This window comes from Lethenteron reissneri, chromosome 33 (genome assembly GCF_015708825.2).
Source record: "Lethenteron reissneri isolate LAM-NWPU_2019-01 chromosome 33, ASM1570882v1, whole genome shotgun sequence".
NCBI classification, from domain to species: Eukaryota; Metazoa; Chordata; class Hyperoartia; order Petromyzontiformes; family Petromyzontidae; genus Lethenteron; species Lethenteron reissneri.
Window position 1 is genome coordinate 5,556,491 of NC_083811.1, and position 27,786 is coordinate 5,584,276.

At 46.2% G+C, this 27,786-nt stretch overlaps 1 protein-coding gene across 4 annotated transcripts in view; it reads left to right on the top strand.

Moving 5' to 3' along the window:
- Positions 1-27,786, top strand: part of LOC133350253 (USP6 N-terminal-like protein) — a 62,351-nt gene that overhangs the window by 26,428 nt on the left and 8,137 nt on the right. For all 4 annotated transcript variants that reach the window (XM_061564418.1, XM_061564417.1, XM_061564414.1 and 1 more), the window contains 8 exons: positions 7,199-7,284; positions 13,945-13,984; positions 15,445-15,525; positions 17,533-17,640; positions 21,155-21,264; positions 21,463-21,511; positions 25,005-25,125; positions 27,602-27,696. In XM_061564418.1, the coding sequence (XP_061420402.1) occupies positions 7,199-7,284; positions 13,945-13,984; positions 15,445-15,525; positions 17,533-17,640; positions 21,155-21,264; positions 21,463-21,511; positions 25,005-25,125; positions 27,602-27,696 (690 nt within the window). The remainder of the gene's footprint in view (positions 1-7,198; positions 7,285-13,944; positions 13,985-15,444; positions 15,526-17,532; positions 17,641-21,154; positions 21,265-21,462; positions 21,512-25,004; positions 25,126-27,601; positions 27,697-27,786) is intronic.

Sequence of the window (27,786 nt, forward strand, 5' to 3'; positions counted from 1 at the left end):
GTTACATTTCACAGACTGCTTGCGTGCCATACATGTTGTTGACAAGTCCTGCACATTCCACCAACTCGCACTTGAGCACAAAGACAAACAGAGACATTCTCTTCAGTGTAATTATACGTGCAAAGGGTTATTGCTATACAGCAAAGACGAATGGATTGGTCCTCCCCATCAAGCCTTGCATGTCATGTGATATCACCGCACTACATGTAAAAAATGCACAAACAGCCTTGATGTAGGCCGAAAATTCAGGAGTCAAACTAGTGGCGAACATCAGTCGCTCCCTTTTCGCCGGCGACAAATCGCCTCTTCCCGTCCGACGAGGCTTCTCGCCGTTTACAGAAGAGCGTGGGAATCAATGTGAAAGGTGCCGTTGTTGGCCTGAGTGAGCTGCGAGAGAGGAAGGCAAGTGTGTGGACATTGCCGGCCAACTTATCACGGCCGCCACGGCACGCGGTCGGGTGGTGTGGCCAACAGCACTCCCAGAGCTCTGCTGTCAACGTGCTTGCACACGAAAAATGCCAGCGTTTGTTTCGGAGCCGCGATCACCAATGGCAATGCTCACGCCAGGCTCGGGCTGTAATTGAATTACTTCGGGATGTGCGCGCGTAAGCGTTTAAGCCACGTCGCCGGGATTAAATCGCGAGCATCTAATAGTCACTCCCGGTGTCGTTGCTGCTGAAAGGTTGTCGAATATTACTCACTCGTCCATTGCACAAACAGAAGCAAACACGTCTCGTCCGCTCAGTTGTCAGCGCATTGGGAGTTTTGTTGATGTTGTTGTTGATGTTGTTGTTGTTGATGTTGTTGTTGTTGTTGATGTTGATGTTGTTGTTGTTGATGTTGTTGTTGTTGATGTTGTTGTTGTTGATGTTGTTGTTGATGTTGTTGTTGATGTTGTTGTTTTTGATGTTGTTGTTGTTGTTGATGCCTTGTGAGGTAATAGATTTTTGAAGCGGCTGCCAGTGCTCGTGAAGTTTTGCCCGTGCGAGCTCGTAGCGCACGAGTCATGCAATTGGCAAGGACAAGAGAAAATAACTGCCCGAGCCCAGAGGACTTTGTAGCTTTATAGTGTTGTGTTTTAAAGGCAGCCACCACACCGATTGGTCTCCCATAAAAAAGTACATAAATTAATAGCCATTACTACAGCAATTTGGATGTCTATAGCATCCAAATGCAACTGCAGCCTCACAAGACAATGAACACAACATGAGACGTGTCCATTATGGGGAACGGTAGAAATGTGCATGTTGATATAATTATTCACGGCTCTTTTGCCAATCCACTTCTGGATGAAGGCCTCCTCTCACATCTTTCAGTCGGGGGGATTTTTGACCATACTTCACCACGGTTGGTCAGTTGAGTTGGTACAATTTATGGGTCCAAAGCCAGTCTAGGTATCAATTGCCGCCATTTGACAATCAGCCCCGGTCAGGTCACCTGGGTTCACGGCGCGGCGTGCTTAACCGATGCACCGCCTCTTCACTTATATATGCGCCGTGTTAATTTTTATGTAAGGGACAGGGCAGTGACGAGCGGAAGAGAAGGGAAAGGCCTTGAACCCGAATGTGAACAAGTGGCAGGGAGTTGACATCTTTGCTTGTCCTGGTAAAGTACAAAAAACAAAACATTGCTACCCACAAATGAGTGGCCCCATCCCTTGAGGCTGGGAGGAGTTGTGTGGGAAGTTCTGCGTATGCCACAATTTTACGCTCCAGCTACCATTGCAATTCCCCTGCCCCACCGCACTGTATTTCACCAACCATGGCAGCCGGCCAACTTGCGAGAACGCATATTGACGATCGTCAGTCAGCAACATTAATGCCTCTTCTTGGTTCTTTCGGTAAAGTCACGAAGAATGGAAATAATAAAATAATAAAAATAAAACTTAATAAAATAATTCTCACGACGTTTCGGCCACAACGCAAGCAGCCGTCCTCAGGTGGAGAACAGGTTTGTCGAGAAGACAGAGAGTCGAGAAGACAGTCTCGACAGACCTGTTCTCCACCTGAGGACGGCTGCTTGCGTTGTGGCCGAAACGTCGTGAGAATTATTTTATTATGTTTTATTTGTATTATTTTATTATTTCCATTCTACGTGACTTTACCGAAAGAACCAAGAAGATGAATCCCTGCAGTCACGAAAGCTTTACATCGAAACATTAATGCCCTCATCCGGACTTCCTGTTCTTCATTCGGCAGGCTCCTTTATAAACAGGACAAATTTCCTTTAATGAAGAGCCTCGACGAGGGATAAATGACACGCACGCGGCAAATGCCAAGACGCGCACATTTATTATGAATTCGATTTCGGCGGATTTCATTGGATTTAGTGGACTTCATTTTTCTCGCTTTGTCCATCCATAAAAAAAAACACGACGAAGCCCGGAAATGACCGAAGTTAGTGTTCAAACCGATGTTGAAATCCACGTTTGCGCATGCAATGTTATGGTTGGATAAATGCAAAGCAAACTCGGATAATAATTCTGTATAATAATGACCTTTACTTGGCAGAGCCTCACTGCATTTTCAGGAGGGTTTCTGCTGTGGGGCATGTATGGAAAATTAAACAAATTGGTATTTTCGTCACTTGGAAGGAAAGCAGAATAGCCGGAGCAAACCCACATGTGTTTGGGGTCAACACTTGGAAGCTCTGCACGGATGGATACAATCCACCTAAACTGTCACCTTTTAGCCACGTTGTATCCCATTGAGTTTGTCCAATTTACAATTCTGTGCGATGCACCAACCCTCACCTGCGCGTGCCGTCACGACCGGCTTGTCGTTACGTGGAGGGACTGCGTTTAGAGATTGGCAGGAAATCGCTGCCTGTGTGACAGATGACAGATGGCAGTGCACCTCGTGATTGACTTCATTACATTCCATCGCCTTGGCCGCGCACGTGACTGTGACAGAGTGCATCGATTTTGGCGATTAATATCAGTTATTTTGCTCACGATGCCCACATGTGAGAAAAAATATGGTTAAATAAAAATGCAAATAACGTGATATCGTTCAATTTAGGCTCATAAAAATCGAACAAAATTGTATAAACGAGACGGTGAAAACGGGAGGAAAAATTACGTATTTTTCAATGTTATTGCAATCCCGTATCGCAACAATCCGTCGAATCTCCAAGGGTCAGGGTGGTGGGTGGGGAGTGGGAGTCGTCACATGCCTGAAGCACGCGGTCACACGCACGCGCACAACTTACATCACGAAACCGACATTCCTTCCACGGTCAAAACTGAACGCACATCCGTGCAAATAGTTTTTTCGGTGTTACCGTGTTAATTCACTAAATGTAAGTGTGAAGCATTGAGACAGCAACACTAATGGGGCAGACGTTTATTTTTTAATCCGAAAATACCTCGACAAGTGTAAAGTTATGCCAACAAGTGATTCATTATCTGTATCAGCGGCGGCGGCCGCTCCATCTGAAATGCACTCCCAAGCCAGAGGCCTGGGCTCATTTCCACCACCCCCTCTCACTTGCCACCATCCTTGTTGGTTCCTGCATTCTTTTCATTCTTCACCAATAGCTACATCGGATACCTCGTGCAGTATTTTTATATATAGAGATAGAGAGAGGGGGGGGGGGCTCCCACAAACAGCACTCTTCTGCCCATACACAACGTATTATCTTCTTCTTGGTTCTTTCGGTAAAGTCACGTAGAAGGGAAGTAATACAATAATAAAAATAAAACATAATAAAATAATTCTCACGACGTTTCGGCCACAACGCAAGCAGCCGTCCTCAGGTGTCTTTCCGACAGACCTGTTCTTCACCTGAGGACGGCTTGCGTTGTGGCCGAAACGTCGTGAGAATTATTTTATTATGTTTTATTTTTATTATTTTATTACTTCCCTTCTACGTGACTTTACCGAAAGAACCAAGAACATGAATCCCTGTAGTCACGAAAGCTTTAAATCGAAACGCATTATCTGTTCAGATGATAAAGTCAAAAGGTGGAACTGTCCCGACAAGGTGCATTCCTCACGCGTTGCTCTGTGTCCCACGATAAACACTGCGACCGGGGTCGCTGACGTTATGCATCGCAGTTGCTCACTACCGTCCCATCTTTAAAGCTATTCTTCAATGCAGCTTTATTTGCGCTTTTGCGGGCTCCTGTGTTGAACGGAGGCTACCACAGACACAACGTCGTTGTCTTGCGCAACGATTACGGCATGCAAATTCCACCGCGTGACTTCGAATTTTGGAGTCTGGAGCAACGGAGTGAGCGATGATTTATAAACCCGGGGCTCACGCCAGCCGTGCAAAAATCAAGACATTCCACGTCCATTCAAAACAAGTCCACAAGGACTGGCCCAATTTGACTAGAGTGTAAACATTGTGTGCCTGAGTCGGTGTTCTTCCCTTTAATAAACTCAACAGACTCCGGCACTCCGTGTACAGATGGAGACAACCGGACCGTAAGTGCATGTGGCGTGGCGTTGACGGGGTGGCTGTCCGAGCTCTCGCCCTCGCGCCGTTATTTTTAGGGGTGCTCGCGATGCGACCCCTGACACATGAAAGATGCGCGTGTCCATCCACCCAGACGACGTAGGTCTGGACGAAGCACGGTGACCTTGTCCGTCATCGCTGCAGCCCAGGTTAGGTGAAGGCAGATTTCGCACAGCCCGAAAAATTAAAGCACTCGGGAGTTCGTTTTGTTTTTTGCAAAGCGTGAAATGAAGTTGGAAAATGCGTTCCGACAGGTTAGTTACCCCAAAAACCCGCTGGAATTTGATCGGCAAGGACATTTTTTTCAACTCCCCCCCCCCCCCCGCCCCTTAAACAGCTTTATAAGATGGTTAAAATGAAGAGTGGGTAATCGTTAACCATTGTGAGCTCAAGACGGCGATGAGCAGGCCAGATGTGGGCACAGCTTGCCTTGGTGATTGAATGCCCAAATGCATTTCATTTACATTATTATTGTTTCGATTTAAAGCTTTCGTGACTGCTGGGATTCATCTTCTTGGTTCTTTCGGTAAAGTCACGTAGAAGGGAAATAATAAAATAATAAAAATAAAACATAATAAAATACAATTCTCACGACGTTTCGGCCACAACGCAAGCAGCCATCCTCAGGTGAAGAACAGGTCTGTCGGAAAGAGAGAAGAACAGGTCTGTCGGAAAGACAGACCTGTTCTTCACCTTAGGAGATAGATTTGAATTCCCTCCCACCGTCTATAATTCCAACGTGCTTGTAACCTTGCTTGATTGAACAAACGTGTCAATTGTTATCTACGACAACATCACCAGTGATGTTTGTCGCTGGCCACTTGGCATTTTGAGCCTGTGCCCAGCGACTGTGTTTAAAAAAACATAAACAAGAGATGTTTGTTTTTTGGGTTGTGTCTCTCTTTAAGCCGCATGTATCTTGAACTCATATTCTTGGTTCTTTCGGTAAAGTCACGTAGAAGGGAAATAATACTAACGTCGTGAGAATTTTATTGTTTCATATTTTTATTATTTTATTATTTCCCTTCAACGTGACTTTACCGAAAGAACCAAGAAGATTATTATTGTTACTTTGGAATTCTGCATTGGTGTGTTATGGTTAGGCACACTGAACTTCCAAATCCAGAATTCGCCGGGTTTAAATTTCCCGGCGCTCCAGTTGAAGCAACGGACGTGTGTACTCAAATTCCCCAAACCTTCTGGCCACGTGTGGGAAGAGCGGGCCTAATTCCCTCTCGAAGGGCTTCCTGCCTAGTGGAGGCTGTCCTATCAGCAGTGCCATAAGCAATGAACTGCAGGGCTGCACATCCACCTGTCTTATTACTGCAGTATCATGATTATTATTATTACGAGTGCTGGCTCCTCGTGAGGAGCGAGCGCGGGGAGTGTTTTTTTTTTGGCGAGTGGCCGCTCACACAAAGCAGGCACAGTGCAGGTGATAGGGGTCCATTCTTAGTGTGGATCACACAGGTGCCATGGCAACGCTTGGCAGGTATTTGTGGTGTGCAGTATTCGTTCATTAATACCTTGGGCAAGCGATGACGTGCTTCACAATGCACGGCATTGTGGCGTAAGCCCCACGTTGTGCGCTTGGCGTAACTCGAAACGGAGCAATGGCAAATCCCTTGACGGACAAAAAAAAATTGTTGGTGAATAACAAAAAGTCAAAAAATAAGCAAAACATTCGTTGCGTGTAGTTTGGTGGAAATGTTTTTTTTTCTTTCCAAAAATGAAATTTACAGCCCCAGAATGAATATATTTTCAAATCTTTTTCCATTAAAAAACCCAGTAAGTTGTACGCTTTCGGCGGTGATTTGCGACACGCAATCACTGGAGTCTCAACATCGTGATTGTAATTGTTAGTTGTGCGAGTAAAACAAATTGAGCACTGACTGTCCTTAAACCGTTCTCATGGCAAAATGTCCATCCGGTGATGTTCACAACTCTTAAAGTGGAGCAAATTGGCTTGTTTGGAAATGGCATCTTTGATGTATTCTACACACATATGGCATTTCTTCCTCTCTTTGAGATACATTTTTGATTTGCACCCTTTTTTATCGACAAGAAGGATTCTATTTTTAATGACACATCTTTTCATTCTCACCCTAATGTGTATAAATGAAAATTGTTTAAATTTTGTGCTTATTTTTGGAAGCTAATTAAAAGTAGGACACACGCAAACAATGACGGTCAAAAACATGTGTGCTGCCCCAACAAATGTTTGCTCACACACTTTCTGGTGGAAGAGCCTCCAACGAGACAGAGCTCGGGAAAGCCTCTGTGGAGGGTATTTGGCCTACTCTTTCACGCTGCGTGGACAGAGGCCGAGGGATTAAAAATAAAACTTTCCCATTGTTTCAACTTGCCACGCGGGGAGAGGAAATCGAACTGGTGACCTCTGGACTGCAAGTTCAGCGTGATCACCACTACACCACGGCAACATCCAATAAAAATAGAGAAGGGGAGAATAAAATAATGAAAATACCCTTCATTACAACAAGTTGAAGCATACCAACCTCGATTTTAATAAAATATCATCCCAGCCACCTCGCGAGCGTTCTGAATACAAAGTGCACTTGCACACTCCACCGTTGCTATGAAATGTTTCACATCGTTAGCAATGGATTTGTCGCCTATGGCTATTGGCCGTTGACGCCGTGGGAGTCCAGCCGGACAGCATGGCCCTGGGAAGCAGTGACACCGTGATGACACTGCTGCCTGTTTGTGCGCGTGGCAGGGCCGCGAGGACGGAGTGGAAATCGACCCGTGGGAAGATGCCGACTTCCGGATCTATAGAGTCACCGATCGCTTTGGATTCCTCCAGTGAGACCCTGCCATCCCTTCTCGCACCCGCAAGGGGCTTCTGCCCAATGCGGTCACACGATCGCGGTGCAACGCAAAGAGCTGTTCTGGGTTGTTGTTTTTTCGCTCTCAAATGTGAAGCTCCCCATAACACGGCTGGCTTGTTGCGCATGGGGCTCCAATGTTTTACAAGGAAGGAAGGAAGGATGTTGGGAACGAGGCCAAGAGGCAGAATAAGAAATATGTTGTTTGGTGATTTGAAGGAAGTGGACCCTCGTGGAGTGAAATGATGAAGAAAGTTCAATATCAAACAGGATGGATGGATGGCCTTTTGAGGCATGGAACTGCAAATGGGCAGAGGACTAAATAAGGATGAAGTTTAAAGTCTTCGTCATGCCTCAGGCCTCTAAAGTAGTTTGTATACCAAATGGTACAAATTTGTATCTGATCTTACATAATGAACTTAGTTTTTATCAAGTATTCTACAGTGACATTCTTCTTATCTGAGCTGATGTGGGGAGCACTATTAGCACATCCTATTACCCACAATTAATCGCGAGAATTACTCTCATATCCACACAGCTACCCGTGGGCTATAATACAATAAGTCAAGATATCTGGGTTACCGCTCATAATTCATAGATGAGCACGGACAATGGAATCGATGTGTGAACATTACGATTTTATGCTGATTGATTCTGAGAGCAGGTAATTGGGAGCATGGGTAATTGTAGTCTCACTGAAAGTTTTTGAATCTGCAGGCATAAGCTTTCATCTGGAAACTAAATGTAGTTTTTTTATGTTATATGTTGCGTCGTTCATCCAAATTGCGTCTCACTAACCCTGAGTAACCACAGTCAAGAAGGCGGTAAGCAGGAACTACCAACAATTAGTTGCCCATGCTCTGCAGTCCTCTATATAATAAGATGTTTACAGCCAATTACTGAGTGTTTGTACCTGTTTAGTACTCCACTCTGTGCCATGCAGAGTTACGTAGTACCATCCTACCAGTATTCTATTGAATCTCGAATTGAGTTGTATCTTCAATGATAGTGAAGGATTTAAACTAATTGAATGGAGATCAACTTATAAGCCTGACCATAACACATACCTGTACTTACATTGCCGAGAAACTTACGCATGAAATGTTGGTATTTAAAAAAATAAATCCCAAAACATGTTCTGAATATAAAATCCTGTTCGCCTAAGTCGCCACCACACCAGGAAGGCCTTAAGCCGTGAGTGATCCACAAACAGACAGATCTGTTCCCAGCCACCACCATGCCCAGGAGCCCCTCTGTGGCGGGCCACTGTAAACACCACGTGTATGAATACCGTCATCACAAGCTCAATGAACACGCTGATCTGGTTCGTACGTGGGCCCACTGTACGCGCTCCACTCCATATTGTTTTTGTCTTGTAGCCACGTGTGCGTTACACCCTCGTTGGCCACGTTCATGGGCACACCACTAACCGCAGTGTCAAATTTACTGCTGTAGAGGTCGTTGAGACAATGGTTACTCTTTAACTTTCCTTTCTTAGGTTAGGCGAGTAAGCTGGTCCAGGTTATTCTCACTCTGGGTATGCATTATTGGGGCTTGTCAGGGTTTTTAGCAATCCCAGAGCAACAGCCTGGCTTCAATTTGCATTTAACTGATGGGCATCTTTGATATTCCTATGTATGCATACCTGTCAACCCCTTATCAGTGCCTACCTTATTATAGACCAATTCAGACCTCATTGGTCACCCCGTGCCCTTATAAATATCAACATCTATCCTATAAAGTCCCATCACAAGGGAGAAACACAAACAAATAGGCAAAAAAATGTTTTACTCAATTTCCCTGGACAAGAATACGGGTAAACCATATGGGGTTACAGGTATGTGTATGTATGTTGAACTTCTTTCGCGCCATACAGAGACAACTGCACTAATCGCAAGTGCTGGGGAAGGACAACAAACTAAACACAAAACGTAGTTCTAAAGATATGTATTTTCAATCTAGATTTAAATGTGCATAGCTCCAGTCGCTTCCGAATATTCGTGGCATTGTTTTAGCGCAAGACTTGTGCAGGGGCACTACGTTTCACAAACAATTATGGTCAGCAGTAGTTTCACAGCAATTTGCGCTTTCGCCATGTACGGCATTACCCAGTTGGCCAATTTCCAAGTAATCTGCAAATATGGCACAATTTGTGGACTGTGATGCTAGCACACGTGGCCTACTCTTTCTCGAATGATGTCACAGGATCTGAACTGTCCGCTGTGAAGCAGACTGTGAATGACCACGAACCTTTGCGCTCCGAGGCTTCAGGGCTCCCCCATTGTTGGCCAAGATGAAGTCGGGGCTGACCTGAGGCCTAAGTGAACTCAACTTTTCAATGAACCAGCAACCAAATCGGTGATGTTGCTCGTGAGGCCCCATAAAAGCAGAGGCAGGGGATGATATCGGAATGTGAACATAGGCGTGGGAAACCAAGATAAGGTCCTGGCCCGGAGCCCAAGGGTGACCATAATCCTGGCCTGGTTATCAGAATTGGTATGCACTTCAGTCCGGTGACCTCAGTGTCAGCCAAAAATTGCTCTCATCCGTTAATATCTCGCCTCGTGAAGCATTTCGGAAATGCCTATTTTTGGAGTTGGGAAAGGAATCGTGTCATTCTTACGGATACAGTGGCAATACTTAAAAGTGTGTTGAGCAATATGACCGTCGAGAAAGCCACTCCTTGGAGAACACTTTGTCGACTGTTTGAATGAATGTGGGACATGTGTGACCCAGATTAAAGGGTCGCATTGCTCATTTACTCGCGAGAGATAAAACCATGCTCAAGTTCGCTAATCAAGCATATGCAAAGGCGAATTTGCGGTATCTGGATGCTACGCATTTAGTAAATATGCCGACTCGTACATAGTTAATTGTAAAGAGACAGTGTGCACATGGATTTGTTTTTGAACGGGATATTTATACACGTACACTACAATGAAACATTTAGAAATGCACTTCGACGAATGACTCGTTTTCCTGAGGAAGGGCACGGCAGTAGAATATCAAATTACAAATCAAATATTAATTAACAACGAAAACAATAGCTGCCCAGACAATGGTAATCAATGCAACAAATTGTATTTCAGGAAAAATACATTTTTGAAGGCGACTCAGCAGTGGATCGACAAAGGGATGTCAATTTAATTATTGTTATATAATTAAGAGATTCACATAAAACATGTGATTACAATGTTTTTCTAACGCACATAACCAGCTGAGCAAGACAAATGAGTTTCTGATAGGGGATCACAAAAGCCTTCCTGAATCTATGGCAATTAAATCAACGTGCGCTTGTTTACCCAACGTGATCATGCAAAGGAATGGGGAGCACTTTTACTGAACAGTTTAAATCGTACGAAAAAAAACCCATGAACATTTTAATAGCCATAATTTTCAGGGAAGCCAAAGGCACACAGAATGGGAATATTAAAGCAATCATAGGAAAGAAATTACTTTGGAAGGAACACCACACATATAGTCTGAGGGCATCGCAAGCTGCCATAGCCTGGCTACCCAAGCACAATATCATGTTTGGCCCTGCCAGAAACAGACTAGATGCCAGAGACAAACCCAAATAGCACTGTGCACGTACAAACAAAAATAGTCAACATGATTTCCTGCTCAAATGAGCAGTGAGGCAGTGCTCAACTCCCCGTTGACGGCCCTGAGCCAGTGTACAAGACAACCGCTGTTGACTTCCACCACAGAGTAGTACCAATTGTATCCACCTTGGAGGGATGATGGGCCGAGTCAACCTCAAACCAGGATTTTAACGCGGAAACCTTTCGGCCGTAAGCCACGTGCTCTAACCGCCAAGCCACCTGGTCCACCAAAAAAATATACTAAAGTCATTAGGCTGGTATTGCCACGGTCTCGGCGATTAAGATGCAGGAAATTGGTTATAATTTCCTGTTGGCGTGTGGTAAATCCTGGCGGGGTTCGGGTTACCACTGCGGGGCATAATTCAGTTGCCTAAAGAACCTGCCAGGGATAGATCGCATTCTTCTGCAATCCGAGCACGGAGCACGCGTACACTATTACGTTGAGCGGGCCGGCAACACGATAAATTATGCATGGCAGCGCTTTCAAAATAGCGACGTCCGCACGCGCGTCAGCATGTGAACCCCATTGCTTAAACAACGACTCTGTAAGATTTTATAGGCGACCCCCCTCCCGGCTGCGCTGCAACGTTCGCCGCCTCGCGATTTGCGCTGCCGCTCGAAACGGCGCCCCAGTGGATCGCGTCCGATGTGGGGTGGAACCGCAAGTGGACATTGCGCTCCCGCGCTCGTCCCAGAGGTCGCAAACGGGTTTTGATACCTTACCCGTACCCGTACCCGGCTGCACCAGGGTCGCAAATGGGTACCCGTACCCGTACCCGGCCAGGTACGGGTACCCGTTCCCTACCTGTATCCTACCCGAAATGAGTGACAAACGGTTACTCACCAGTGACTCACGGCCTACCCGTACCCGGCCGCACCAGGGTCGCAAACGGCTACCCGTATGGGTAGCCGGGTATCGGGTAGGGTACGGGTATCGGGTACCCGGTTGCGATCTCTGGCTCGTCCCCCCCGCATCCCTCTTTTGTAGCTCGGTGCAAAACAGAAAATCTTGTTTCGTGCATTGCGCACACACAACACGCTCCATCCTCGAGTTCGCTGGAAGGTGCGACCCCCTGCCCCCACAGGGGAGAATCTCGTTCACGCCAACCGCTGGCGGAGGAAGGTGCCGCCCAACTCGAGGATAGTTCCACAGATCCTAGAGCAGGGGCCGGCAACCAATAAACGAGAAGAAGAGACACTTTTTTTCTGAATAATTCGGTGAAAGAAAACAGAAATCTATATTTCAAGAGCCGCAATGCGCGTGAATATATACGAGACGGCCTTTCCTGAATGAAATAACGTCGCGAAGCTGTTCTTGAAGAGCTGCGTGCATCTCCGGAGACACAGGTCCGCCGGCCAGCCTGTTCTCCAGAGGGGCCTCACTCTTCCACGCTGGGCACACGCCTTGAGAGAGGCGCGAGTACCCACACTTTATCGTCCCCACGAACACACGCGACCTGCCGATCGACTGACTGTGGTGTAAATTTCGATTTAAAGCTTTCGTGACTGCAGGGATTCCTATCCTTGGTTCTTTCGGTAAAGTCGAAACGTCGTGAGAATTTAATTTTTTATATTTTTATTATTTTATTATTTCCCTTCTACGTGACTTTACCGAAAGAACCAAGAATATGACTGTGGTGGACTCATTCATACTGCTGCGTAGTATGAATGAGTCCATGTATACAGAGTACCCGTGTATATATATATATAAACGCGTGTTCATGGCACCAATGCAAGTGCACTTGGCGGTCGCATTGAAGACGTAACCGAGGTGCCGCTCATTCGCGTGGGCACCTGCGCCGCACGATTCTGCGAGCACGCCGTGGCAGCAGCAGCAGTGCAATGTGACCGATTGACGTGTAAGACATGGATTTCACTCGTGCAGCTTGTTCATTTAAATTGCAATACAGCATAATAGAGGGGTTTGGTTTGTGGGTTAGATCGCGTAAATATAAATGTGTCATTAAAGCCGGCACCACCCGGCTCAGCCAATTAGGAAGATTTGTCACGTGAACAAAGCGTGCCAATTAGTTACTAGTTCTGAACACCGGTGTGTTGGAGAGTAAACCCGCAACATTTATAATTCGATTTTTAAAACGACACATTTATATTTACGTGATCTAACCCACAAAAAAACCCTCTTATGGATAATATTGGTTGCGAAAGGCTACGCGTTGCAATACAGTACTTGAACTTTGCACCTCCGATTAGCAGGGGTGGCTACGTGCGGTGCGAAAGAAGTGCAACATACATACTGTACAACATTTCGGATTCCGTCTAAAACAAACCGTGAGCTGTACGGGGACAAAAAGATCATGCATACTTATTTTTTTATTATTTGAGTGATGAGACAATCATAGAAAGGGAGAGGAAAAATATCTTAATGAGGCTGAAACTTCAAAAGTCAACAGCACGGATAGCCGGGTGGGAGGGAGATGCAGCAGATAGAGCCTCATAGAACAGAAGTCGTCTTCTGATCGGCTCTGCTTCTGGAGCATTTGAGAAGTCGTGGAGGAAGAGCGACCTCCTTCGTACGGGAGGGATTTATCCACAAACTCCATAAACGATTCTAGATTTGAAGCTTTCGTGACTGCAAGGATTCATATTCTTAGGTTTTTTCGGTAAAGTCACGTAGGTAAAAAAAAATTACAATTAATAAAAGTAAAATAAAATAAAAATCACGACGTTTCGGAGGCAACACAAGCTTCCGTCTTCAGGTGGAACCGTCACAGCACGATAGCTGTATCAAGTGAGAGAAATTCCAAGAACACAGTATTTGCATATATACTGGTTGAGGGTGGGAGGAGCCAAGGTAGGCCCTGGATATTATTTTTGTGAGGTTCGATGCGGCTGAAACACGCTGTTAGGAATGGGCCTTTGTTGTGTAAACTAGGTGCGGATGATGTAAAGGTGCGTGACGATCAGGTGCATAAACGATCCCTCTTGAGCCCTGCTTCTCTGAACATTGTGGCAGCCTGCACAGCCCGGCAAGCCAGGCAGTGTTAACACGTTCGCCTTGGTTTCTTTTGCAGCAACGAAGACCTACCAGTTCCAGATGCGCTGGAGGAGAAGGCAAGTGATGAATCGATGAGATGCAGCCGCACTTTGGCCGGCAGGTGTTAACCTCGGCGAAAGTTGTTTTCAACGTGCGCTAGTTTTTTTTCCCCTCTAGTCATCTCGTTGACACTGGCTCCAGAGTGGAATTGGCTTTGGTCAACACTATCCTGCTTTAAATGGCCACGAGTGAAGTTGTAAAGCATATTTATACAGGATGTTCGCACTCGCAGGTCAAGCTCCTTGGCTGAGCCCTGCGCACATTTATGCAGCCGTTGTCAAAGCTCAGCCTGTGGGTTTCACACTGGTCACACTTGTTAACCTGCCGATTGTCACCTATCAATGTGGAATAGAATGATACATACCGCGCAAATTGTTTAATAGTAGCACACAGGAAGCTGCCCTCAAAATGATGACCGAAAGACATTTCGTCTCAACAAAGGGAAAGAATGACAAGCACCTAATTTTTTTTTGAGTTAAAGGAGCCCATCGAGATCTGGATTTTAAGCTCACTGGCCATCATGGGTGCATCTCTGTGATTTGATCTCAGTCATGGGTCGACTCACAAATTATATATTGTCGAATTATAAGAATGTCCTTGTGGCAGTGAAATACTGTACTCGCATGAACATCCATGGATTGTTATCACATTGTACATGCAATCTGGAGGTCGCCGGTTTGTTTTCCGGCACGACAGTTGAAACAATGGTACCACAAGTCTTGCTCTCCCCGCCTTTATCCACCCGGCAGTATAAATGGGCACGTGGGGCAAAGAGTGTGGGTAACCCCTCACCTCTTGCGAAAGGTGCCTGGTCAGTGTGGATCCCGACCCTGACGATACCTGCTGTATATTTGGAGTGTGTTTGTGTGTCTCTCTCCCCGCGGTCGTGTGCATGTTGCTCTGGGTCCTCCACTTTTTCCCTCCACATTTAGAAACATGCGTTTAAGAGTTTTTGGCTGCTATAAATTTGCACGTGATAAGCCACTTCACGAGGCTATAATTTGTGGCTTGGTCACTTGTGAAAAGAGCTATATAGCCCAGTGGGCCTTACCTGGTAAAATAAAAAAAAAACTGGTTAATAGCATATTCTTTGTTCTTTCGGTAAAGTCACGTAGAAGAGAAACAATAAAATAATAACGAAAAATAAATATTTTTCTTATTTTATTGTTTCCCTTCTACGCGACTTTACCGAAAGAACCAAGCATATGAATCCCTGCAGTCACGAAAGCTTTAAATCAAAATGTTTAATAATAGTTTAGTGTTTGGCCAGCAGTGGCGTGAGCTCGCAATTGCAGTGTTGCACTTCCACCTCGATGTTTGTACACACGGATTGTAAACAAAACGAATCTCGCGTACAGATTTTTTTGGGGGGACGTGTCGAACGCAAGAACCGATTTCTAACCGATCGTTGCGTTCCCCCCCCCCCCCACCGCCCCACCGTGCTAAACGCCTCGCGCTGCCTCGTTTATTGGTGCAGCAAAAGCTGTTGGAGATCGAGCGGACAGACAAGTGGCTGAAAATGCTCAAGACCTGGGACAAGTACCGGAACAGCGACAAGGTCGTGGCAGAGTCCCCTGCGGGTGGCGTTTTGTTTCCCCACAGCACCGTGGACACTTCCCTCCCCCCCCCCAAAAAAAAAAACAGGCGTCTGCGTCCAGCCTCTCTCTCTTCCTCTCATTGTCTCCACCGCCCGCCCCCGCTCGCTGTTCCGTCGCTCGCCACTGCGTTTCCCCTCTGGCTTCCACGCTCGCTGGCTTGCCGCCGCCGTGACCGCACGCTTATTACACTGGTCAACACACTTTTTCTGGCATAAGGTATTCCAACGGTCGTAAGGTAATTTTGGGGTGCTGATTCCAAATCTGGCATCAGTTTTTGTCTATCACATCAGGTTTTTGAGATTTCAAATATTGCATTTTCAATAAAAACTGCGGAAGGAAAATATTAAATAAATGTGGATATCTACATAAAATGTTGTTATAAACACACTATCCTAAAAATACAGCACCATATTTTAACACTAAAGCAGTCACTAACTCGCAACAACTTGCAATCACAAGTAACAGAGTTAATTTCGGGTAAAATCAATGAAAATGGGGTATGCCGATAGCATAAAATGAGATGTGATAGAGCAAATCTGAGATCAGATTTGGAATCAGCACCCTGAAATTAGTCTAAAACAGCTGCAAAAGTCCAGGCCAGAATTTTTTATTTTTTTTGACCAGCGTTATTTATGAACGCGCGCGGTGCTGCACCGTCACAGCTGCAAATTGCGGAAAAGCGGTTTCTCGTGTCGTGTTTGTGTTCGTATACAATTCTAATTACTTTTTTTTACGGGAAACGCATTTTATTGCTGTATAATTATTTGCAAGAATATAACGTATTCCTACCAAAGCAGGTGGGGATTGGGGAATGGTGTATGGCAGAATTTAAATATTTGGCAGTGATATAAATGGAGGGTGATAAATTGGTTCCGTAATAATGTAAATGCTTTTTGCGTACAAATCGTAATACAAATTACAATGGACGCACGCGTGTAATATTATTTTTTCACTCTTTTGAAATATCAATTGAGTGTCATCACTGCCCGGGTGGCAATCATTCTTTGGTGTCATCCACAGACTGGCTCATTGTGTTCACGGAGCACGGAGACAATGGGACACCCATGACAATAATACACAACAATAATACACAATTGGCTGTTCCATTGTCGAGCAGATGACCAGGTCGCCTGGAATGCACCCAATCTCATCAGATTTTGGAAGCTAAAGCAGACTTGTGCCTGCATAGAGGCGCTTTTCAATGGGCGACCGCATGACTGCATGCATAGCAAGCATTATGGGCTGTGGGCCTACGTTGTGAGCAGCGGAGAGCATTAGAGCAAAATGCTTTGCTGTAGTGTACTCGGCTTTCAACCAACCCACGCTGTCCAGTGTGATGAAGTATAGTCAACATAATCCCCACAACCCACACTGCATTAGGAGGCCCTCATCCAGCAGCGGATTGACAAGTAGAATGGGATGCAGCTGTGTTGCTGCACCCAGCCGAATGTGTATGTCTATGCAGCCACTTTTTACTTCCCTGTTTTAGTCGATCAAGACGAGCAATTGATGAATAGAACATAAACTGTCCAGCGTAAGTTGTGCATCTCCAGGATTCCAAGGCACTGAAGTAATCTAAATTATAAAGTATTCCAGTGTAGAGTATCCAAATGCCCCGTTAATTAATAGCCATTCACAGCCCTTTTCCTATCCACTGCTGGATGAAGTCCTCCGCAAGCTTTGTCGCCTATCGGGGTAATGAGACCATGCATCACAAGGCTGATCAATGTGGGTTAGTGAAATACAGAAAAAAGCTGATGCGGTGAAAAGCATTTAAAATTGAACGTCGGTGCTTTGCGCAGTGTTAGCCTTGGCCGGGAATCGAAGCCCCGTTCGCCAGGTTCATAGCGTAGTGCGTGAAATGCCACATAAATGTAAAAAGTAAAAATAACAAAAAAATAACAATCAGCGGTAGAAAAACAGTTTCGTCCGAGCGGCGGAGTAATCGTCGTCTGGTGTTCCGACAGCTGTCCCGGAGGGTGTACAAGGGTGTTCCGCTGCAGCTCAGAGGAAAGTTGTGGTTGCTGCTGCTCGAGGTGGCACGTGCTCACTCCGACAACAAAGGCGTCTACGAGGTTCGCTGCTCCTCCCAGCGCCGGCCACAAACCCCGTGCCGTTCATACATTTTCTTTCTGTGGCGGCGGTGGCGGCGGTGGCGGCGGTGGTGGCGCAGGGCGTGTCCGGCCGAGAAGCTGCCACGCCGCCACGGTGAATTTGTGTCGCGTTCTAAGTTTTGATTGGCAAAACAAAGGGATGTTGCCCTGGTGTGATTGTCAACACGCTAGACTAGTATTCCGGAGGTCAGCGTTTGCTTTTTTTCCATCATCAACAGAGCGAGCGAAGGAACAAAATGTTCCATCTTCAAAGGCCCACATCCAGATCGGTATTTTAAGCTCACTGAACACCAGGGGATGGATGCATCCCTGTGATTTGATAAACTGTCAAGAATTTTAGTCACAATTTGATTCACAACTATATGTTTTCTTTATGATTACGGTACGTCCTTGCGGTGGTGGGATACTTTGCATGAACACTCGACTTGCCATCCAGAGTTCACACCGGTTGGATCTACCGCTACAGCAGTCGAAGCAATGAGGAACGTTCCTTAAATCCTCCCTGCCGCTGCCCGCCCTGCGGTACAAATGGGTGCGCTCCCGTTCGCCGATCGGTAGGTCGTGTGCGGTGGGGTAAAGAGTGGGTACTCCAAACTCGTCCAAGATGATGAGGCCAGCGTGGAAGAGTAGGCAAAATACTCTCTAGAGGGGCTGTCTCGAGAGAACTCCCTCTTACTCGCGTTTGCAAGCAGTTGGAGATTCACACCTTTGCTGAACCAAAACAAGATTTTCATACGGCAGCGTCGATGTTTAAGTTTACAAATAAAAATCTTCACACTTTCATCATGTTATAACACAAAATGTGCATTCGGAATACCCCCTACCCTCGTAGGAGAGCAACCCTGCTTGCCAGAGAGCGGCACGTGGAAGCAGATTTTTCAAAGCAACGTTTTCCCCAAGATCTCTTGGAGCGACTCTTGATCCACACGCTATGGGGCGTACTTTCCCACACGCGCCCCACAATGAGAGATGTCGTTTCGTTGACAACGGTCAACCAAATATTTTGTAATACTCAGACCTTCCACTTGGCTCAACTACAGATAAAACTATTTACTATTTAAACGAATTCTTTTTTTTTATTCAACTAGGTAAGGCCTACTTGAGCAATAAAGTTTTTTTTTTTAGATGCGACCTGGCCACGAATGAAAGCTCACCCAAGTGGCTTATCGCGTGGAAATTTATAGCAGCCAAATACTCAGAACACGCGTTTCTAAATGTGGTGGGAAAAACCGGAGTACCCGGAAAAAAATCCACGCAAACTCCAAATATACAGCAGGCGTCAGGGTCGGGATCGAACTCACGACCCCCTATGTACCGGGCGAGATAGTTGAGTCCAATCAACTTCACTACATTTGAGAACCCGGTTTAATGACGCGTGGGTATTACCCACATTCACATCCAGGGCCTCGGCGGTGTCTGCTCAAATTCTACGACCCCTGAGCCACGAGGACACCTGTCTGAAACCTCGTCGTGATTACTTTGCACACCTGCCAACGTCCATCGGTTTAAACATTGCCGCCTTCCCGTGCGCACCGTGCCTGGTGACGGTTTGTGTTCATATGTGCGGGGATGATAGCAGAGCGACGTCTCTACCGCCGTGGAACTAAAGCGGTGCTTCGCGAAAATCGCTTGCACCCTTTTTTTCCCTTTCTCATTAATGAAGCTGCAAAATTGCGCCCGCCTGCGAAATGTTATCCCATTTAGAATTTTTTTTTATGTTCTTTTATGTTGATAATAATAAAATAATTCTCACGACGTTTCGGCCACAACGCAAGCAGCTGTCCTCAGGTGTTGTGGCCGAAACGTCGTGAGAATTATTTTATAATGTTTTATTTTTATTATTTTATTATTTCCCTTCTACGTGACTTTACCGAAAGAACCAAGAAGATGCCACAACATTGTTCGTGTCAACCATCGGCCATCATCCTCTTGAGTGATGTGAATCGTCAACGCCGACATTATTTGTTCAACGGTCAACAGTACGACGTCTCTGACTTGCATATGTCCTCCGACCCGTGTGTTCCTCCTTCTGTTTCTTCGTGCAATTCCAAGCATGCACCTCTCTACGCATCGGTGTGTGTCAGATCCACACGTCATAGCTGGGAAAGTTTATTCTCTTTGGCACCTTAGTTATTTTGCTTTTGATTCTCAAGTTCACTTCTCCAAAAGGCACTGCCGCTTGCTCTAGTCCTCTCTGTTATTTCATTAAGTTTTGATCCCTGTCCACCTTCAACGACTGCTCGTAGGTACACATACTCTGAAGTGTTTTGCCAGTTGTGTGCCCTCCTACAGACAAATCTCCATTTGTTTGGCCCGGTTTCCGTCCGCCCGAGTTTGGCTTTGCTCGTATATTTATTTTGAGCTCAGATTTGCAGCTCTCTTTATTACCTTTTTCCGAGAGACAATGCTGATATAAATTCAACTGAAAACTCAGCACATTCTTCAATAACATCTCCTTAAAATGGAAATATATATGCGTAGCAAATTTCTCGTGTAATAATATTGGCCTACGAAAACCAATCTTTTATCTCATTACTTTATCTCATCGATTTCTTTCTCTCCCTCGTAGAGTTCCAGATGCGATTCGCGGATAGCCAAAATGTGTATATTAAAAGGCAGGATTTATTGGATATGTAATGCAAAAGCAAAAGACTGAATATCAAGTTTTGACTGGGATAATTGTAGGCACAAGAAGGCGAGGAAGACACCACATTGAGTTCAGAAGCAATTTGAACAATTTGGATGTTACTCAGAGGAGTATGAAATGCAGACTTCTTCGGCAAATAGGGACAGGGCGAAATGGAAGGCCATGACCGCCGATGTTGTTCAATAAGGACATGGCACATGCAGGGAGAGGCATACATAAAAATTAACCCGTAAAAACAAAGTTTTTCACTCTAAATCCTTTATATGTGTGGCGGCTAGAGTCCTCTCGTCCTCTGGCTTGAGATGGCTGCCACCTATGGGTCAGATGATTGTCTGCCAGCATTAAGCAATTGGTAATTAAATATTTATAAAAAAATCCTTAAACAGTGTAAAATTTTAGAAAAAAAATTTCACGAAAATTAATTGTCACGCACAACGAATCTGTGTGGAAAATGTCAGCTCGATTGGATCATGGGAAGTGGGTTAAAAAACGACCGAAAGATTTGCACGGTCGTAAGCAAGCACGCAAACACGCAAGCACGCAAGCAAGCAAGCAAGTGAACTTAATATAAAGGATTTAAAAACATTTATTTTCCCCATTCAAGGTGGCATCATTGACGAACGTGTCGAGTTGCTCGTTGTTATTTCTGCTGTGCACACCACTGCCAACGCAGCAGCAGCACGACCGAATCTAAATTGAAGACGCATTTCGTTCGAACTGCTTTTTGAGTTTAGTCCAGTTGACTACGTACGGCGCGAAAGAAGTCCAACGATACATGCGTGCGTGCGTCACTTGGTGAACATTAACTCGCGCTCGCATCTTTCGCAGAGGATGCGAAGGCAGGCACGGGAGCGCTCTCCCGACCTTCGGCAAATTGACCTCGACGTCAACCGGACGTTCCGCAACCACATCATGTTCCGCGAGCGCTACGGGGTCAAGTAAGGCCCAGAGAGAGAGAGATTCGTTCGCCCCCCCCCCCAACACACACAGCAATTTTTGTTTTTCCCACCAAGTGGGGGGAGGTATGGGGGGGGGGTGCGCCAATGCGCTGAGCTTCATTGGGGCTCGTGAAAACAATTATCAGCGGCCGCGCATTCTCGGTTTTGATTATTATTTTTCCCCTCCTCCTTTTACAGGCAGCAAGAACTTTTCCACGTGTTGGCGGCGTACTCCGTTTACAATTCGGTGAGTCGGGGCGTGTGTATTCTTCTTTGTTTGGCAGTACTGGGCCGGTTTGGGTTGGCCTTCGTTTACAGAAAGAGCTGTAAATGGAATTTAAATTGAACTATAAATAAACATGCGAGGAGCGAGCGATAAAACCTTATGACACCGCATGTATAGAGAGCAGGGAGGTAGGCACGCACACAACCAAGGCATATGATCTATTATTTTTTCATTCGCTTTTTTACGTTTAAGTCCAAATGTCAGCATTTAGCCCCTGAGTTAATGCTGCAGGCTCTAAGGAGGTAAAATAAGTCTCGATTGACACTTTAAACTGCTTCTGTGAATAATAATAATAATTAAATTGTAGCCCTTCACTGCTGGATAGAAGCCTCTCCATGATGTGTTGGTCATGGGGGAGTTTGTTGACCATGCATTATTATTCTGGTCAGTGCGGTTGGTAAAGGGTTGGCCTAGCGCTGGCTGAGATTTCATTCGCCACTGATGTTCGCCGTGGTTATGAATTGAACTTAAGCCACCGCTCCTCCAATTTATTTAAAGAATGATAATAATCTGCAGCTAATTTTATATGCAGGGCCTCATGACAAATTTAATTCGTAATTAGTTTCATTTGGGGTAAATCCTGAAGTTATAATACCGACACGATCTAACCCAAAATAAACTAATTATGAATCAGTATTTACAGATATTTGTCATGCCACTGCTGGATGAAGGCCTCTGCACATGGTTGTTGCGCATGGTGGTTGTTTGGCCGTAGTACTTCACCAAACTGGACCACTGCAAGATTGGTGATGGTGCGGAAGGGGTACCTAGGATTGGTTCAGATTATCACTCGCCACTGATGTTAGCCGTGGCCACCAATGGAATTCCGGTCACCACTCCCCCCTCGCTCCTCCTCTCGAGTTATTTTGATACGAGCTATAAACACCCTTCTCTTTCACAAGGCGATTAAAGATCAGTTGAGGTCGCCCGTAACGGCGATGCGGGAGCCGATGCGGTGAGCGGTATTTTACATCGATTGTCAATGCTTCGAGGCGGCGTTCATGCAGCCCGAAGTATCGACCTACGAGCCAACGGGGTGTGCAGAATTGCAGAGGAGTTGACAATAACCCACGAAGAGGTTGCCGGGTGCCTCGTGGGTCAGAACGCCGAGTCAGTGCCGCCCGGGGAAGGATCCTGGGTTTCAACGCGGGTCTCCCCAAGTGTAGTGAGCCGACGGCATTGGCCTCGTCGCCAACAAACCCATCGGATTTGGTTTTAACCCAGCTCTGAGAATTGAAAAAAAAACACGAACACGTTTCGACGGGCATGTGACGGACGCTCTTTGGAGACACGAAGAGGCCGAGTGGCGTGAGTTCAGAAGCGGCTTCTGAGAAAAACATCATCCTCGCGGGGGGGAGTGGGGGGGCATTGACGCAGCAGGCTATTGCTCTGCTAGCCGCGAAAGCTCTGAGCTGACACGTCCACGTCTCGTGACACGTGACACGATGCTCGTTAACATAATGTGGATATAATTGTGGGGGGGTGGGGGGAAACACAAAATTGTAAAGCTAAAAAAAACAGCATGAGAAAGAGTACCCCTTTAATGATCGCTGCATGGCTCTAAACCAAAGAGAACCATGTAAACAGATTTAATCTCTCTTCAGCTGCCATGAGCCACTCATAATTGTCTGAAAAAAACGCACGTGCACACAATTACCCGTTCTGCTTTTGCTTATTTTAACGTCGAGTATGGGAGAGCACAACAAAAAAAACACCAAAGGACTTTCTCGATTTATACAGAATCGACATGCGACCGGGCATGTCAAGATGTTTCACGTACGTGAGAGACAACGTCAGGGAAGAAGGAGAAATGGGAAGGGGGAGGAGGGGTGGGGGGTGAGAGCGAGGCCACTTGAAAGAGGGGGAGATCTAACGAGCCCGAGGTAGGGTTGGTGAAATGGTGTCTGCATGAGGTGGTGGCAATGTTTTTTATTTGACCACGTAAGGCCCACTGAGCTAATATAGCTCTTTTTTTTAGAAGCGACTATCACAAATTATACCTCAACGAAGTGGGATATCACGTGGATATTTGTAGCAGCCAAATGCTGTACTCTAAACGCATATTTGTATATGTGGAGGGAAAACCCGGAGGACCCAGAGAAAAATCCACGCGGCCACAGGGAGAACTCGCAAACACCAAATATACAGGAGGCGCCAGGGTCGAGATCGAACCCACGACCTTCTGCATACCAGACGAGGTAGTTAACATCTCCTAGCCACCTGCGGCGCCCCTGAATCAGTCCAGCAAGGAGGTTTATGACCGCATGAATTACTGTCGAAATCACAATATGCAAGAATTCAGTACTTTACAAAGTACATAAATACGCTTTTTTATTGTAACCACATCAATAACTTTCAGTAGATTCCACCAGCCACATTGGCTTGGTAGCATTTAGGTGCAAATGACTAACGTTTTCTTATTTGTTCATGTGTACATTAGAGTGAAACGTTGTTATGTCACCATTATGTGCGCTAACCCTCGACCTAACTTCCCATTTTCAAGTCCCAATTTCTTTCAGATGTGTTTGTTTGGTTAACGGCATAAAACAAAATGGATTGATGAAGAGTGCAGTTAGTCGCGGTAGAATCCCATGGCCTGTTCGTGAGCCAATGAGCGGCGGCGTTGTGGAAGGGGACCACGTGGACAGCGGACATTATTTTCCCCCGTTCAGTAAATCCACCACAAGCTTCGGCTTAATTACTTACGCAAACAATCACGCCCATTGTTTTTGGTGTTCTCCGTGAGCTCGCATTGGTCATGGTGGAAAAGGTCTCATGATATAGCTGCTCGCCCCGAGCTATAATGCTCTGACACGTGCATTGTCTTTGTCGTGTTCGCCTTTTGGCGTTCTCTGGTCTAAGACAGGTGGAGACTAGGCCATAAAGAAGGCTGTCTTTTGTGTCGGCCAATCAGTTTAAAAGACAATGCCATATATTATCGGAGTACAGTACAACAATGGATGTTGCTGCACTGCCCTCTGCTGCTCACCACGTGGTCCTGACCGCACGAGCCACCGGTTACACATTTCAGCCTTGAGCTGTCAAAAGCTCTGCATCCGGAACGTTCACCACATTGCGCTTTTCTCCCCTCAAAGGTTTCTCACCTTAGCTCGCGGCGATCTGAGCTCTGTCAGAATCAGAATTTGTATTTACCCTGGAGAAATACGATGAGCTATGAAGCTCTTTGTCACAGATGTCCAGCCGTTCACAGATGTCTGTCTGGGTGAGTGGTGAACGAGAGCTAGTTGCGTTGAGCCCGTCAACTAGGGGTGCCACGGTGGCTAGGAGAAGTTTTTCCCACCGCATTGGCCGTTGGGATATAATTTGCGAGAGCCAGTTGGCTTCTGAAAAAGAGCTCTACAGCTCAGTGGGCCTCACCTGTCAAAATAAAAAAAAGTTTGACAGCAAATGACAACTCGCCTGTCCCCTCCATCTCTCACCCTTCCCCCGGCAGGACGTGGGCTACTGCCAGGGCATGAGCCAAGTCGGCGCGCTGCTGCTGATGTTCCTCGGGGAGGAGGATGCCTTCTGGGCCCTTGTCCGTCTCATGAGCAGCAACAGGCACACCATGCAGGGTACACTCCCCCCCCCCTCTCTCTCCCCACCCACTGCACCCCGTCACACACAAGGAGGGCCCTTCACCGGTTGTTTGCACACGCATGTTGCTGCTGTTGCTGCGTGGCACTCGGTGGCCAATGCGAAGTGGGCGACAAGTAGGGCTTTGACTTGCGCCACAGTTTGGCGTTTGCGTTGGAACATTCGGCAATGTGACGATGCACCGCCACGCTAGTGGTTATACGGTTCGGCGAGGCAATTTGAATCAGTTCAAGATTTTGCTTACGTTTTGTTTGGTTTTTACTGCCTCCAATCGATACGCGTTTCGTTATCCCTCGTTTCCACGGTAACATTAGCCACGTGATTCACATGTAATTCGCAGAATAAAAAATAATCATACATTCTTACGCAAATGCTTCAAACGCATGCGATGTCGTGGGATTAAGAATAATTTTATTCATAAATGCCCCATTTGTTGTGGAAATTAAAGGCAGGTTAATAGCGTTTGGATGCTGAACTAGTCTAAACTTTGTTTTTGTTGTCGCATCTTAATTTGCTAATAAATCATCGCGCCCTAGAGATTGCTCCAAGCTGCCGATGCAGAACACAACGACCATTTACACAAAGCTTGGGAGTTTACAAATGCTTTTTATCACACTGCATCTTACTCATGGAAACTAGTGTTTGGTTTTCGTGATTTTTGCATAAATATTGCATTACATAATGCCCATGCAATGCAAACATTGCATTCATTAATTAAAGATGTTAACCTTGATTCTAACTGGTAGATATGTTGCAAGCTTCCACTTCTCAGGATCACCACCATGTCCCATGAAGCCTGTCACCTGGAGTAATATGTTTAATTGAAAGCGAGTGGATGATGAACACAACATTCCTGAACGGACACTGCTGGTTCCTGATTGAACTCGGATTAAGGGGAGGTGGCCGGGCAGATGAGGGTGCTCGTACTGTGGCAGGTCACCCCGAGCCAGCCTCCATCGAGGACCTGGGTTTGAATCCAGGCAGCAGCACGTGATTGTACCAGGCTCCGGAGTGTTAACACATTGTATGGCATCAGCCCGGTTTGCCAAAATGACTGCACAAATACAATTATTATTTTTTTTGTTATGTATCAATTTAATTGGCTTCTACCGGCATGGGCAATTAAACTGTGTGTGATTAACATGCTACAAACCCCCTTTGGACATTTCATCTCATGATTACATTACATCATGATGTCGATAGCACAGTTGGCATATAATTGCAGAGAAAAACAAGAGACATTAAAGTTAAATTAAGAGGCTCTGGGAACAAATAAATAATTGTGTCAAGTATGAAGTGCGGTTACGCTCCTGCGTGCATTTTGCCAGTTCTGTTGTATAACACTCCGCTATCTTTTCGGGTTGCACCACGGGTTGTTCAGCATGATGTCCGACGTTTCGTGCCCGTGGAGCTTCTTCAGGAACTGAAGCTCCCAGGACATGGAGCGAAAACATCGAACGTCGTGCCGAACAACCCGACAGTACGCCAGACAGCTCCGAGATGCAGTTCCCCCCCCCTCCCCCGTAGTTAATAAGAAATACAGTCAGAAGATCTGATGAGTTATGACAACATTTTTCACATCAACTGTACGCAACAGCCACCTCTCGCATTTTCCCACGCGCGTGTCGGGGCACGTTTGTGTTTCAACGCAATAGTTTAGCTCCGTCGCATTCTCGCTACACCTCCAGGCTGCCATCAAAATAGGAGGTGGGGGTGTGTGCTGTGCACTCCAGGCGGGGTAAAGGTCACCGTGTAACGATTGCCATAGCAAGTCCTGTTGCCCTGTTGTTTGCGTGTGTGTATGTTGAACTTAGTTCGCACCGCACGTAGCCAACCGTGGTAATCGGAGGTGCCGGGGAAGGACAACAAACTAAACACAAAAAGCGGCTCTAAAGAAATTCGTTTTCAAACTAGATGATTTAAAATTACATAGCTCCAGTGGCTTCCTAATATCGGAAGGAAGAGAGCATTCCAGACGGCCGCAGAGGCGCATCTGAAAGCGCGCGATGCGGTGACCGACTATTTTTCGATGGTAAGAAAAAAGCCGCTGCTGTGATGATGACCGGAGTTTGCGTGATGGTTTATGCTCCTTGACGAAATTCTGCTTCATTTGTGGCAAGCACTCTATGTGTAATGAGTGCGTGAGTCGTATGTGCAGCGCACTCGGGTCCCACTGAATATTTTCTGGGCCGCTTGTGTAGTCTGGAGTGGGTTGCACATGGCCAACTAAGCGACCACAGTCATAGCGAGAGGTAAACTTGAGGTGGTGTGCCTGGTGCGAAAATATTTTCCGAGTCACCGAACCCCAGACGGACCCGGCTAAAAGTAAGCCCCGGGTACACTGTACGGTGTAGGCAAAGTAAGGAATCGGTAATCGGCGGGCAGATGAAGCAAGCATTTAGAAATACACCCCTCAATTAGCGGTGGATTGCGTGTCTCTCTCTCTCTGCATAGGTCTCTTCATGCCAGGGTTTCCCAAGCTCCTTCGGTTTCAGGAGCACCACGACCGCATCCTGAAGAAGCTCCTGCCCAAGCTCAAGAAGCACCTCGTAAGTCACGGGCAGCCTGCCGCCTGCCACGCTCGCTCGCAACTCCGTCGCCTCGCGCGTGTTAACACTGTGCCGCGGCCTGCCACCTTC